Here is a 16,484-nt window from a genome sequence, read left to right on the forward strand (position 1 = left end):
ACCTAAACCTTTACTGGCCCGAGCTCCCCTAATTAACACACCCTCTAGTATTTCTTACAGTAGAAACTAGGTCAAATACTATAAAATTTGTTTAGTGTTTAGGCTAAACACCAGTAAACCTCGTTACAAGACAGATAAAGATTTAGGCACGTATCAGAAGCACACTGAAGTTGATGCTGAGAAAATCTCAAATCTCACAGCACAACAGACGCAAGGAAAGCAGCCCTTGGCTGGCTGCCCGTTGAGTCATCTCTTTGATGAATTCTGAATTCAATGAAGTATTTATGATACAGACAAAGAGTGTGGGGAAGTATCATAAAACATCCATATTTAAGTTGTCAACTTTTCAAAACAGGTCTGAACTGAGTTACTGAGGAAGCAAAAATGGGGTGTAGACTTAGTAAAAAGTTCTTTTTAGCTTGTTCCCAAACAAGTATACCCTTTAGTCCAAGTGGAGAAACACACACGTGGTTCGTCTGGGCACTTTCCCTTCACAGTTCTGTGCAGAACACGCGGTCGCCACACACACAGATGCAGCTGGCGAGCTTCCTCCATTACCTTGCCTTTTGTGTTTTTGTTGGTTTGTTTTTACTTCTGCCTGTGGCTTGATTCTCAAATATGACAGTTAGGTTTGACACTTGCTAATCCTAGTTTTCACTAAGCAGGGGGAAACACACACACACACACAGCTGAATGTTTAATTCAAATAAGTTTTGTGAAACTTTTAAAAGAGACAATTACTAAAGTAAACTGTGCAAATGATATTAAATAAAATTAAATGACTCAATTCTTCCCTCTTTAATAACTAAACTTAAGTCCATAACATAGTATTAGTCCCAATGGCAAGAACACTTTGCTGGATGTGAAAGCCAGGAGTCTCAGCACCACTTGATATGTGAGCGTGCAATACAGCACTTAAGGCGAAACCAAAAGAAAGCCTCTACCTGTGTACAGGGCACTGCTGCCCTCCAACAGTGCATCTGCCACTGCGGGTGGCACAACTGCCTCTCCAAAATGCCAAGGTGACTTGTTCCAGTTCTGAGCTAATCTGACACGCTTCCAACATAAACGAGCATGACACAAAATAAACTCTTGATAAGAAGCTCAAAGACAGAGAGGCACCAGGCATGTAGCATGGTGCCGAACACACGGCTTCCTCTTACCACATGCTGGCTAAAATAATGGATTTGAGATGCAAACATAAACTTTAACCCACATCACTGCGGTAACTGATGCAGGTGTTTATGATGTTAATCATGTTCCAGAGGATTTAAGGCAACTACAGAACACGCATAAAATGTGATACAGGTAAACTGGGGGTAAATTAGAAAAGCTGCAACAGGGTAATTGAGTAAGATGGAGCCAGTAAGCACAGACGTGACACCTTCATCTTCCCTCCATAGTAACTGCAAAGTACGCCTTATCTTTCTGCTGAAGAATGATGCCATTTAACTTGCTGTATTTTATTTTCTAAAAGTATACAGAATAAACAGAAATTAGGATTTTTCCTAATAGGGGGTCTGGGAACTAGGACTCTAGGTTTCGACATCTTTAGTTCCGGAAACCACTGTTTAGGATAAACAGCAGAGGAGAAGGCAGTGCAGACTCTGGACTCAAGGTTAGTAAACCTGCAGGGAACCAGAGAACAAGGGTCTCCACGGACTCGCCTCAGTGCAGGGAACGGGAGTAAGTAGAAGTGTGCTTGTGAGCTGTATCACGGAACCAAGTGAACAAAGCCACTAGAGAGCTACAAACAAACAAACAGGACCCCCAAATCACTTTCTCTCAGACACCCGAGGAATTCACTTACCTATCGCTTGGGCTAAGGCTATTACAACCTCCTGGCAAGTTGTGACTTCGGTGACCCCGCAAACAATCCTCTGAACTCCATCCACCCATACTTTAAGTTCCATGGTGCACCAGCCAGTCAGTCACCCAAGGGCCCTGAGACTGGTCATCAGAGGTGTCAGGTCATGTCTCTGGCTATGGGAACATGGAGAAGGCAGTCTGTGCAGTCAGCTAAAAAGAGGAAAAGACATTTTTAATAGAGTGAATCTTAGTACTTCTTCTAGTAAGTAAATATCACACAAAACAAATTTTAATGTGATAATCCTACTACCGTTAATGACCACGTGCTCACTTATTCCACAGCACTGAATTCAGCAGCATGCAGGCAACCACAGCTGCCTACCATGACACTGTTTCATATCACTATGATTTTCATTATAATTTTAATCGTACAGTCAATTTTAATCATTGGGTAAATAAATAGATCGTATGTACTCGATGAAGCCCTACTGCTCAATATATAAGCTGTTTCCTTTTTAAGAAATTATTTCATTAGAATAATTTCTGAGGTTAAAGAGAAATAAAGAGTTTCTGTCATTTTAGGAATTGTAAGTAACTGAATCAGTTCCTGCAGCCGCAGCAGCGTTTGTGGAAGCATCGCCTGACTCCACTGCCTGCCTCTGTTCCGTGTGCCTCGCGCCTCCTCCCCAAGTGGCGCTGAGTGTGTCCTCACGACCAAAACTCCAGCTCCGAGGGCCGAAGGCGGCTCAGGTCTATAGAAGAGATTGTTAGCTGAAGGAAATGAATTCCTTTGATGGCTGACAGCTTCCTCCTGTATGTCCCTTCTCATTTATTTCATTGGGATTTGATAACTTCCTTAAATTATAAGTTATTCTAATAATATAAAACTTAACCTTTTGTTATACTTGCTGTTTCCCCAGTATTTGATTTTTTTGTTTAGCTGTATTATATGGCAAGCAGAAATTTTTACATTCTCCTATAGTCAAACCAAATGTCTTGATTTCTCCTCTTAAGTAGAATGTTATTATTAGCCTTCTAAAAACCAATTACACACAATTCTTTTTCCTGGGAGTTTTGAATATCTCAACTCTTCCTGTATTAAATCTTTAATCAACTATGAGTTTTGTCCATTGTCCTATGATTGTCCTATTTCTTTGTTGTTTCTTTTAAATATAATAACACTGATTTAATTAGAGAGAACAGGAATCTGTAGGTTTACAACAGAACTGGTGTTTTGAGATTAAAGACTTATTAAAAAGTTTCTTTAAAAAACACTAAAAATTTTTCTTGTAAAGTAGCATTTACTACAAACAGTAACTTAGTCCTTGTACATTCTCTTAAAGGACCTAAGACAATTCTAGGCCACCTGGTCATCTGGGAAGATGAGACGGATACACGTGAACCGAAGGAGAATAAACCCAATAATGCTCCTCCTTCCTCCAGAGGAGATACAAAAATAGTTTTCGTCATCCTGAAAACAAGGGGAAGGACCGACTGGATGTTGATTCCCCAGCACGCTGCTTTGGCTCTCTCGGCAGTGCCAAAAGACAAAGCGCCCTGTGCCTGACAAGCTGATTCCTGAACTGTGTTCCTCAGCTGAAGTCCTGTGAGATGTTAATTTTTCTGGGGAAAAAGGGTTCCAAAACCAAAGGGTGACAAGAAACCCAGTAAACAAAGTTAAACAAGCTCCTTAACATGCAGATTTCCCCGAGCCTTTCTCTTTCTTTAAATAGGCTGGCATGCACTCTACACTCAAATAAGAGGTTTATATGCTACCTTCCCCAATCCATGTAGAGAATCTTTAAGGAAAGGGAACAGGAGTTATGACTTAAAACTTGTTTCCTTCTCTGCTAGGCACTCTGTTAAAATTAGGATATGTGTTAGTCTTTTTGGAATAAAATTAAGATTAAAAAATGGCCAAACATGTACTGTATTAAATTAATATATTAAAATTAAATTAATTAAAATAAAATAGCTAAATTTTTAAAAACTCTGCTGCATTAAAATTTATTTAATACCTAGTCCCTTATTTGTTATTAACAAAACTTAAACTTGGGAAACCTGACAAGACAGCAGATCTCATTAAAAGCCCTGCTCCCCCCAAAGAAGCCTGTCATTTCAAAGAACCTTATGAGGCTTATTTTTAATTTCTAGAAAGGTGTTAGTACACCACCACCTATTTTCCTACCTAAGTGATCAGTTTCACCCTGAGTTTTTAATCAAGTGAGTACAAATGAACATAAAGCGGGGTACATCTGTTAAATAGTAATGTGGTAAAACACTGGCATAAACAATGCTGCTTAGTTAACACAAACGTGGAGGGCATTGGACCACTTGCTCAGAGAATTCCTACCACACATCATGGCAGAGAAAACCAGCGTCCACATTTTTAACATCTCTGATCTCTTTCAAACCTGAATCTTTAAGGAGGGCAGGAAATGCCTTAATGGATCAGATCGATGAACCTCATGGTCCAAAATGTTATTTCTAGGAGGGCCACTGTTTCCAGTACATGGCTTCTGTCAAGCCTGGGCTCTGCTGACAGTCATCACCAGCTCCCCTGAACATCTGGGTGTTATTCAGGACAGTCACTGGAAAAGTCTGGGAACTCCCTTCCCAGCAGAGGCCCCTAGCACTCCCTTCTAGGAGCTGCCACCCTTCCTTCATACCCTCCAGAATCCAAGCCCCAAAGTTCTCCTCCCAGCCCCGGGACTAGACTAGAGGGAAAAACGAAAGCCCCACACTGTAGGTGTGTGCGAAGGACTGGTCATCATCAGAACCAGGCTCAGGAATCAAAAAGGCTTTGGAATGTCACTGGCATTTGGAATAATTCTTTCCATGGAAACAGGAATGCAGGTAAAAAAGAAAGGTTCCACTGAAAAGGTATAAATATAGGTGAGTCAGTGTTTTCATTTTGAGGTTCCTATATTTCAAACCACTATTATTTTAATAATTTTGACAATGAAGAACTAGGCTTATTAAGTAACATGCTACTGGTGAGCAAGTGTTCCTTAGCTAAGAACCATTTATTATCTTAAAGGCCTGTTGGAATTAAGTATCTGCATTTGTGGGAACATTCCGCTAAGACCAGTGCTTTCATAAAGCAATTATGGTCATTTTCTTTATCCGGGGTTCCTTATTTGTGCATTCACTCATCCACTAAGATTTATTTGTAACCCCGAACCAACACTTGTGGCACATTCGTTGTCACTCACAGACATGTAGATATAGTTCACAGCAGTGAAAAATTTGAGTTGCCTGACCCTTACGTCCTTCCCAGCTGCGGCTGGACAAAGTCGGAGCTCTGCCTTCTTGATTCTGCTTTCATACTGTCAACAAGAGTCCCTGCCTGTCTATTTACTGCTTTGTTTTGGCATTTTTACGGCTTTTGTTGGTTATTTCACCGGTTGAAATGGCTCCCAAGCATATGGCTGAAGTGCTGTGCAGTGTTCCTAAGTGCAAGAAAGCTGTGATATGCCTTGTGGAGAAAATACGTGTGTTACTTAAGTTTTGTTCAGGCACGAGTTACAGTGCTGTTGGCTGTGAGTTCAAGATTAATGAATCAATAGTATATATTAAATAAGGTATCTTTAAACAGAAAAACATATAAAACAAGGTGACTTATTAATTAGTTGACAAAACTGTTGTGACCAAAGGCTTCATGAATAACATGACTGCATATTTTTACATACTGTAACTTCCTTTGATGGCAAGCATCAAGCTACTAAGTTCCCTTACTCCATGGACACTAGACACAAGTATATAGGAAGCTCACTGCCAACTTTAACATTTCCTTCACTGCTAGTTTTTTGTTTAGTTGATTTTGAGAGAGAGAGACGAGGGAAACATCGATGTGTTGTTCCCCTTATTTGTACATTCACTGGTTGCTTCTTGTATGTGCCCTAACAGGAGACCGAACCCGCGATCTTGGCATATCCAGTCAATGCTCTAACCAACTGAGCTATCCAGCCAGGATCCCTTCATTGCTAGTTTTGCTCAAGATCTAAGGCTACTGCAAAACCAGTATACAGATAAACTGGGTTATTATAAAATCTTCACAATTAGCGTTATCTACAATACTTTAATTAAATCAAATACTGATGCTAACCACTATTTTTGGGGGTTGTTTTGGCATAATAGAGAGATTCAGCATGATGAACATGGTATATTCTGAATAGTAATCATTAGAACTATTAATAATCAGACACCAAAATTCTCCTTTATATAGAAAACTGGAAAAAAAAAAAAACCCAAACTAAAAGGGAGTTTAGGTTACCTCATCCTGAAACTAGTCTGATGTGCAAATTAAATAGTGTTGAACAATTGTTCCCAACTAAAAAATACTGACTTTTTAACACTCAAATGATTACTGAGGTAAGGAAAAAACACCTGTGGGCACCTGTTGCCTGGGGAGATGGGAAAGGACTGCAGATGAAAGAAGCACCCGGAGGACATGGTAGGATGAAGCCCAGTGTGGGAGGCGAAGAGAGTGAGTGAGTGGAAACACATCAGGCAGGGAGGGATGGGGAAGAGCACAGTTCTCTGGGAAACTGCCCCAGAATCCAGTTACAGGTTACCTGCCCCTGAACATTCTGGGTCTGAATTTTGGCAACAGTTAAACATGAGTTGCTTTTAGCAAACTCATTATTTTGCTATAATGCAGTTCTGCAAATGGTGTCACAGAAAGCAAGTTGTTATAAACAGGTACACAATGTTAAAAGTGGGTGCTAAGGAAGATGGTCCTAGTGATACGAATAAGTGCCTCCCCAAATAAATGTCTGACAACAGAAGTCCTATGAGATGTGACATGGGGAAATAAGGCTCTAAGCCCAGCGATTTGGGGAATGTTTCATGACATCGTCTCTGGGAGATGGTGCATAGCAAGGTCAAGGTTCTGATACCTGCAGTGGAGAAACTGGCTGAGCTTGGTTGAACTTACAGTGATTAGCAAGGAGGTGGGGTGTGAAAAGGGGACACAATGCCTGTGACACATCCCGCTGAACTACAGGACACAAATGACCAACTTTTGGGAAATATGCCTACACAGTGGTACCTCAGTACTCATCCTTCATTCGTTCCTGAACTCATGACAAGTGCCGAGACCTGCAAGGGCCAAACGACGAAGCTGCTTCTCCTGCGGGGGGTGTTGTGACTCACAGGGGTTCCAGCGCGTGGCTAGTCCCTAGCAAGCAGAGTGCGGAAACCTTTTTCTTGTCAAAATGAGACGAGTACAGGGTTTGACGAGTTCTGAAGCCGACGAGTTCTGAGGTACGACTGCATATAGAATGAGATTTCTGCCAGCTCTTTAGTATATTTTGAGGCATCTAGAAGTGGTGATAGATACACTGTTTAAAATGTAAGTAGGAACAATATACAACAAATAAGAAAATTTAATAGAACCCAAACTTTTCTCTTTCTCTTAAATGAAGTTTTTATTGCCATGATTGAGCCACGTCTTTTAAAGATGGATTTTACACTTTTCTTTCTAGAGTCTCATGTAACCCATAGGATTATCTCTTTGACAGTAGTTTTTAACAGGTCAATGCTAAGCAATCTCTGCATATTAATTATTAAACCCAATAAACCCATGCCTTTCCCTCTACGCTCCATCACCCCCATGTCACAGCATTCAAACACACGCAATGATTTAACCTTTCCCACACATCACACACTCAGGGGACCATTCCGCAATTATGGCGAGGGATGGCCTGCATGCTGACTACATGCTAAATAAGCACAGTGTGTTTGCCTCATTTTCTCATTTACTCCCCACAACACAGTAAATGAGACACAATACACAAGCAAGTTAGGTCCTTAGCCTCTTTTTAAAGTTGAGAAAAGTGGCTCTCAGAGAGCTGAAACAACTCTTCCAAGGTCACAAACCTAGTAATTTAGGGACACATATTCAAAATTGGGATGAATAAAGAAAGTAGAGAACAAGTAAGGCAGGCTTCTCCAAAAGGGCTGTGCTCAGATCAGTGGTTTAAAGGGCCCTAAGTTATACTACAACATCTCATTTATCACCTGCTGAAAATTTATTTCTGTCAACAAACAATGACCAGGCAGCATGCACAAACTTGCCATTCCAGGGGAACGAAAGACGGAACCCAACTAAATCACGGGACGAAACTGCAGTTTTAGTTCAGAGAACCTATGCTGAACAAGGGCACGTGCCAGCAAAATGGTAGGTATCTCACGGCCAGGTTCATTTTCCAGCACCAACACGTTATTTTTCTAGTTTTGGAAAATTACATCCATATTTATTTTTATAGAGAAAGATTTACATATCTGTGATAATTTTGAATTGTTGCCTTAAATACAAAGCAAAGCTTCTTAGAGACCTTGGCCATTTTCTTTAAGAGCACACCACTAAAATAAGCTCCTTTTGCAAGGGAACATTGATTAGCAGGAACAGCAAGGGCCGAGGTTCAAATCCCAAGTCTACTACTTTCTGTGACTTAATTTAAGATGCATAGCTTTTCAAGTGGAATTTGTGAGAAATGGAATGTTTTTTAAAAAAAAAATATACCTAGTACAGACAGGGCTTGGCAAAAAGTATGAATTCAACCAAAGTTCTGTGTATGAAACTGAAAATTCTAACTTATAAAAATTATAAACTTCTTTTATTGAAAAAATCTAAGGAAAAGAAAAATTTTAGAAATGCTATTATTATTTTAATAAGAACATCTGAAAATAAAGACGTTTTATTGTGCCATGTACCTAAGAACAGCCAGCACTCTCACTTTCTAAATGGATTAGAAATGGTAATTGGGAATAGCATCCATATTAAAAAAATTTCCAGTGCATCTAATATAATCATGGTTAAAGTTACTGGTATTAAAATACATATCCTTCTATTAAGAATTACCTTTAAAGTGAGTTTAACTAGTAACTTTAACTGTTACTAAATAAAAAAGGTTTTTATTTAGCATCAAATTTAGTGCTACAAAGGCCATTACCTTCTGTTGAGTTTATTTCATTGTTGTTCAGTTACAGTTGTCTGCATTTTCTCCGCACCTCTCTACTCCACCCCAGCCAAACCCACCTCCCTCCCCTGCTTCCACCTTCCCCCTTGGTTTTGTGTATTATGTTAAACTCATATCTAGACTTTGAAATGAAGAGGGGTTAAATGGGTCATGAAACAGTACCAAAACCTTTTGCAAATACAGTACTTTGCCAGGACGGTGTTTATTTCTAAGCTAACAATTTGGATAAATTTTGACTTGTCAGTAATAGCTCTGAGCAAAATTACAGAATATGTAATAATTATTAATTTTTTAAAAAAGCAAGATGTTTAAAATTGCCTGTTTTAGAAAAGAGATGCGCTTCCAATAACCAAGGCTAGTCTGAAAAGTAAGCTCGGCTTGAAAATAATTCCGTTTACCAGTCCAATACACGGACACCACAGAAAGCCATTTCTCCCCTAATCTGTACCCCCCTCACGGCTACCATTTGTAAAGTCATTCTAATACCTCATAGTAACAAGGAAATGCTTATTGGATTGACTTCTGTGATGTGCAGCCGCTAGAACACTGAAGCAAGCGGCCTGCTTCCGAATTTAAAGCTGCAACATCACAGCCCAGAAAGCGTGGCTGGAGAAGGCGGCCCGGAGAGGTCAGAGCGCCACGGGCAGTGGGTATGCAGGAGCGTCACAACAATGATGGGAAGGAATTGAGACCAATACACAGAAACACACGATTCAGTCTAGGTCAAGGCCTCCAATGGCCCTCGTGCCCCCATATAAGCCAAAGGCAATTCCTGACGGCTGCCATCTCTCTAGTGGCGGCAGCCCTGGGTCAGCTTGAACTGCAATGCCAGCATTCCTCCACACAACGCCACTAATCTTGGCACACGCATCTGCTTTTTTCCTTCCTTTCTGCCATTCCGGCCTTGCCATAGTCTTCTTCCCAAGACACAAGCCTACCAATTACACCGAAGGTACATTTCGTTCTCCTTGGTTCTATGGAAGCTGCAGATTGCTCACACCTCAGACGTCAGCGAGGGACGATGAGCACGGATGGTACACTCTCCAGGCGGGTAAAGGCCACTCACTTCAAAGAGTTTACTGAAACAGAATGGGTAAGACATTTTGCCCGGCAGAGCCAGTCACCTACTGGCCACCCACTAGTGCAAGGATTTCACTGAACACAGAAGGCTGAGGCCTGGCCAGATTATACCACCGGATCAAGGTCACAGGGATAGACACTAGCAGAGCCAATCTTTGGAATACTTCATTATTAATTTAAATTATTCTGAAATCTCAAATTAAATGACTACGTGTTACATATGATTAAACAAATTAAGTGCCTAGTATAGAAGTTACTGAGGAAGTTGTTCCTATAAAGAATTTAGTTAAAACAGACCATAAAGTGGATGTTACCACTGATAAAAGAACAGTAGCAAGAAAAACCTTGCTAATTTTCTCAAATGTTTATGATAGGTGGAACAGAAAAATTAAGTGGAACTTTGCAACTTAATTTTACTGGCACAAAAATCTCTTACGAAATTTCCTTGCTATCGTACTATAAAAAGCCCTCTGCTTTGCAATCACATCTTCTGTTGGGGTCCCAGCCTACATTTTGGCCCTTCAGAAACAGTTAGAAGCACGTGTGCAGCGCCGAGCTCTGTGCTGGCTGACCACCTCCTGGTAAAGCTCCCAGCGCCGGGATAGAAGACCACACTCTCGCAGTCTCCACATGAAAAACCCTGAGCTGTGGTCTCAGTTAACCGTGCTTTCTAATACATGCGCTACTTCATGCTCTTTCTCACAACCATTTGCAGTGAGCAAATGACGTTATAATGTACTTCTACTGAAAGAAAATCACTGAAAACTTGCTGATATTTAAAGACAGGTTTAGGTACAAAAAGATTTGCGGTATTTCTCCTTAAGTAGATATACTTCGATACCTTCATTGTAAACCAACACTTCAAAAGAAAACATGTCCTTGTTTTTTACTGAATGTAGCCAATAAGAATAGTAAATAGTGAACACTTAGGAACTCTTACTCTGTGACAGATGAAAAGTTAACTGTGTTATATATATAACACAGTAAAGATGCATAATCCCTAGGAGTCTTTGTTAAACTGCAACCATTTCAATTCATAGACAATTTAAAAAGTGTCCACTCAAAAAAAGTGAAAGGTAGTTTCCCCTTAATCTTTAGGATGCAAGAATAACTTCTTATTCTACTTATTTCCTGAAGAAAATCTAATTAAGTAATTAAATCCCCAGGTGAGAGACAAAAATTGGTGCATCTTTTGGTGATATTTTAAAGTAATCGGTATTTTCCATGTAATAAAATTTTAATAGGTTAATTATTTAGTGTAATAAAACAAATAATGCTATTGTTCCAAATTGTCACACTTTATTCCCTACACTATCCTTAGCGGCCGCTCTCTTTAGATACTGTGCACACTCTACATTTAGTTGGGGACTTTGTGGGCTTCAAATACCTCAGGAAGTGTCGCACTGTTTAGTGCGCATCCAGTAATGCTGAAGGAGACAGATGCTAAGTTTGAGATGAGCGCTGTACAATTTCAGGGTAAAAGACCTGATATTTACTCTAACTGTCATCAGTGATGCTGACTAAAGTGATACTCTACTTGGCAATATCCTATTTATAGAATTGGACTTAGGCCTAGTCCCTGTCCTTCACAGAAACTACAGTGCCAGGTGAAGACGGCTACGCTTATCCATCAGCAGTCAGACTGAAGGAGGAAAGCTACACATCTAACCTAGGGCACATGAATAAACATAAAAGGCTCAACTGTAGGTGCAGCTACTGAAGCAATCAACTGTTCAAAAATCCCAATACGCTTTCCAAATCAAACTGCTTGCTTAATGGGGTGGGGACCCTATTTTTATGTTTAAATAAACTTATTTGCATTTCATTAGTATATCTGATTTCCACCACATGTTTATATTTTCACCAAGTCCTACATTTTCAGAGTAGAGAGCAAAGCTCAAACACTGATAATCCCATGGTAATCCTGGCAAAGGTCACTTGCAGAATATCAACCCGTGGAACGGAGTGAGTCAAAAAACATGGCCACGAATTACTCCAGAGGTCACTAAAACCTGCCTCCTGCTCCCTGCCTCAGCGAGAAGGAAGACAACAGCCAGGTAATAAGTCACTATTTAGATAAAAGGGAGCTGGGGATGATACTGGAATAGTGTACATGTCTAGGGTATAAGAAAACTGGATTTTTAAAGAAATGTTTTCATTGAAACATATTACAAAAAAACTCAGAAATTTTAAGTATGATGAATTTTTACAAAGCAAACACACCCGTCTAATCATCCAAGATTAAGAAGAATCCCTATCCTAGTCCCAATCCTTTCCTTGAAAGGCAACCTTCATTCTGACCTCTATCACCACAGACCAGTTGTGCCTGTTTCTGAGTTTTGTATAAATGGACGGCAGCATACGAAGTGGTGTCCGGCTTCTTTGGGGCGACAGTATGTCTGCTGAGCTTCGCTGCCGCTGCTGTGCACAGCAGCACTTCCTCCTTTCTCTCCGCAGCAGAGCTCTCCACTGTACCAGTGTACCGCAATTTACTCATCTGCCTACGGCTCATGGGCATTTGGGCTGTTCTCGTTTAGGGGGTATTACAAATAATCCTGCTCTGAACACTTGTAGTTAAGAGTGTGGCTGCTGCATTCTGCATCTGCCTGCTAACCGATCCATTCCCCTGCTTTGCTATCCTATCTCTCCGCTTGCGTATCCATTTTATCTGTTACTGCTAGAGAAAAGTCTTTCTTAAATACAAATTTGACTCTACACTCCTGCTCAGAATCCTCGAATGGTTCTCCTCTGCTTCCAGGATAAAATCCAACTCCTCACAGGCCACTGAAGTGTGTATGACCTCTTGATCACCTTGCAACTCTCCCAGCTGCCCCTATGCCAGGGCATTTCAGGCCTTTGAATGTATCATTCTCTCTAGCATCTCTGCTCTCCCTCCTGGGAAAATGCTCCTGATCTTGCACATCCTTTAAACTCACTTCAGACTCCCTCCAGGCCTCTTTCCCCAATCTCTCCGCCCCTCTTTGATCTGGAGGTGGCCCCCTCCCTGTGCTTCCAAACCACTGTGCTTCTGTCTTAGCGTGGCAGCCCTCAATGTGCTTGTCAGCCTAACCCCTCTGACTCCCATACTACTACTTGAACCCCTCCTTCAGCACAGTGGCTGACACATGTCACACTGTATATGTCTGCTGAATAACACAGGTGCTAACTGCACAGGACAGAAATGGACAGTTACATTTAACTGGGGGAAAAACATAGAACTAATGCAGAAGTGTCAGTGTGAACCCAGAGGTGACAAAATTGGCATCAGAGTATTTTAAGTCCAGTAAAGCCCTGCAGTATTGATTTAAATTCCTGGAATAAGAGTTAATTTCACTATTAGAGATGCTACTATAAATAATATACCACATCGTAAAATTCTTCAATATATCCCAAGGCAATGCCTCAGTAAGGAATACTATGCCTAGAGAAGGAATACTATTGTTCTAATCTACAATTTGTGATTTCCATGTGATTGTAAGTAAAATGTTTAATTGAAATATTTTTTATGGATATTAGTTATTAAATAGTGAAAGAAAATGTGCAAGTATATTATACTTATGAAAAAGTCAATAGGACTTCTGGTCAAGATGGAGGCACAGGTAAACATGGCTTGTCTCCTTGCACAAACACAGCAAAAATGACAACTAAACTACAAAACAACTGTCACCCAGAACTGTCAGAAAACTGAGCTATAAGGAAGTCCGACAACCAAGGAATTAAGGAAGTCACATTCATCCAGATGGGTAGGAGGGGTGGAGACACAGAGAGAAGGAACAGGCAGTCCCACACCCATGTGTGGTGGATAAAAATCGGGAGGGATATTTCAGGAGCAAGGGATCTCAGCCCCACTCAGACCCCCCAGCCCAGGGTTCCAGTGCCAGGAAGATAAGTCCCTATAGCTTCTGCGTGTAAAATTCAGGCGGTGTTGGGGCAGCAGAAGAAAGTGCAGGAATCTTAGGCGTCTCCTCTTAAACGACCCAAAAAAGACTTAGGACTTATACAAATTCACTCCCTCTGGGTTCCAGCACCAGGACAGCAGCTGGAAGGGCACCAGTGGCATATGGGGAGAAACTGAAGTGTCTGGCATCAGGGCGAATGCTGGGGGACAGCTTTCTCATGGATAAAACAACACCAGAGGCCAGGTAGCAGCCATTGTCCCTTTTCTGAGCTGTCCCTCACATAGAGCCACAGAGTGGTGACAGCATATCTGAGACTCCATTAACCTCATTTACACAGGTTGCCCCACCCTGGTGATTACCAAAGGCTCGAGTCCATCCAACTTATGGGTGTGCTTTTCCACAATAGGCCATGCTACTGAGACAGGGAGTCAAAGCAGCTCTACCTAACACACAGAAACAAACACAGGGAGGCTGCCAAATTGAGGAGACAAAGAAATAAGGACCAAATAAAAGAACAGAACAAAACTCCAGGAAAAGAAGTAAACAAAATGGAGATAAGCAATCTATCAGATGCAAAGTTTAAAACACTGGTTATTAGGATTCTCAAGGAACTCATTGGGTACTTCAACAGCATAAGAATACCTCGTCAGAAATGAAGGTTACACTAAGAGAAGTAAAGAAAAATTCACAGGCAATCAGCAATGGAATGGATGCTGCCAAGAATCAAATGAATGATTTGGAACATAGGGAACAAAAATTCAGTCAGAACAGCAGCAAGAACAAAGAACTAAAAAAAAAAAAGAAAACAGGTTAAGGAGCCTCTGGGACAACTTCAAACATACCACCATTCGAATCATAGAGGTGCTGGAAGGAGAAGAGAGCAAGAAATTGGAAATCTATTTGAAAAAACAGTGAAAGAAAACTTCCCTAATTTGGTGAAGGAAATAGACATGCAAGTCCAGGAAGCACAGAGTCCCAAACAAGATGGATGCAAAGAAGCACACTCCAAGACACATCATAATTAAAATGCCAAAGGCTAATGATAAAGGGAAAATCATAAAAGCAGCAAGAGAAAAGCAGATAGTTACCTACAAAGGAGTTCCCATAAGGCTGTCGGCTGACTTCTCAAAAGAAACTGCAGGCAAGAAGGAACTGGCAAGAAGTATTCAAAGCGATGAAAAGCAAGGACCTACAACCAAGATGACTCTATCCAGCGAAACTATCATTTAGAATGGAAGGGCAGATAAAGTGTTTCCCAGACAAGGTAAAGCTAAAGGAGTTCATCATTACCAAACCATTATTAAATGAAATGTTAAAGGGACTTATTTAAGAAAGAAAAAGATCAAAAACTATGAACATTAAAATGGCAATAAAGTTACAACTATCAACAATTGAATCTAAAAAACATACTAAGCAAATAAGCAAAACAGAAACAGAATCATAGCTACAGAGATCATTTGGGAGGGTTATCAGTTGGGGGTGGTGGTGAGAGGGAGACTGGGAGGAAAGATACAGGGATTAAGAAGTACAAATGGGTAGTGCAAATAGACGGGGACGTTAAGAAGAGTATAGGCAATGCAGAAGCCAAAAAAGTTATATGCAAGACCCATGGACGTGAACTAAAAGGGGGGACTGTTGGAAGGAATAGGGGGTACTGGGTAGAGGGGGGCAAAGGAGGAAAAATTGGGACAACTGTAATAGCATAAGCAATAAAATATTTTTTAAAAATTTTAAAAAAGAAAAAGTCAATAGGAAAATTACTGCAAAAAATAATGTCTAATGTTCATGAATTGGAAAAATTCAGGAGAGTATAAAATTCTCCTGACACAGCTCTTTTTCAACACTTTATCACTTAAGCAAAGCTTTTACCTCCCTAAAAACAAATTAATCAAAATAGGCTACATGTCACCAGTCAAGAAGGAAGACATGCTCCACCCTACACACTCAGAGACTTTAGTAAAAAGAATGTAAGGAATCTAATGAAATCAAAACAAAGGAATTGATAAAGTAAACAGCACAGACTTCTCAAGCTATCTTCAGTTCTGGCTTATAAATTACCTACCTAAATAACTTGTCCAAGATCATGAGGACACACACACACACACACACACACACACACACACACACCCCGGTGGTTAATATTCTCTCCCATTTCACAGCTTGGGAATACATGGTGTAAATACAACATATACTTTTCCCTCAGCTGTTCCCTCCAGTATGTTGTTTTCTCAGGCAACAAGTCCTTAAATTACTATGTTTAGTTCCTTTAGGTGGGGAGAAGGTACTAAACTTTTAAATTTGTAACTGTATTATTTCAGAAAAGAATTAAGTTTAAAAAAACATATCTCATTTCATTTTTTAAAACCAGACTCTAGAAGTTCCAAACCATTTACAATAACTAGTGATTCATTTTGTTAGGATGATTCAGCCATAAATAAAAACTCAAGTTTAGCATATTCTGAATTTGTAAGAGCAATATTTTGTAGAGCTATCCAGTAACATTAGAAATTTGCATTGGGAACTGAGAAGACAGATCCAACACATTAAAAAACCAGAGAAGTGACATAAAGCTATGTAACTCACTCACTTGGACTCTAATTACACTCTTTAGCATTATTGTACACATTTATCACCAGGGTGTCCTGTGCTTCTTTTTTAAGACTGATCTAGACTTGCAACTTAGTGTTTTAATGAATGTGTATGTGTGTGT

At 40.3% G+C, this 16,484-nt stretch overlaps 1 protein-coding gene across 3 annotated transcripts in view; it reads right to left on the bottom strand.

Moving 5' to 3' along the window:
- Nucleotides 1-16,484, bottom strand: part of RASSF8 (Ras association domain family member 8) — a 97,197-nt gene that overhangs the window by 15,323 nt on the left and 65,390 nt on the right. For all 3 annotated transcript variants that reach the window (XM_053921711.2, XM_024575615.4, XM_053921710.2), the window contains one exon: nucleotides 1,811-2,019. In XM_053921711.2, the coding sequence (XP_053777686.1) occupies nucleotides 1,811-1,913 (103 nt within the window). In that variant the 5' untranslated portion in view covers nucleotides 1,914-2,019. The remainder of the gene's footprint in view (nucleotides 1-1,810; nucleotides 2,020-16,484) is intronic.

The sequence above is a fragment of the Desmodus rotundus genome, chromosome 3, assembly GCF_022682495.2.
Source record: "Desmodus rotundus isolate HL8 chromosome 3, HLdesRot8A.1, whole genome shotgun sequence".
NCBI classification, from domain to species: domain Eukaryota; kingdom Metazoa; phylum Chordata; class Mammalia; order Chiroptera; family Phyllostomidae; genus Desmodus; species Desmodus rotundus.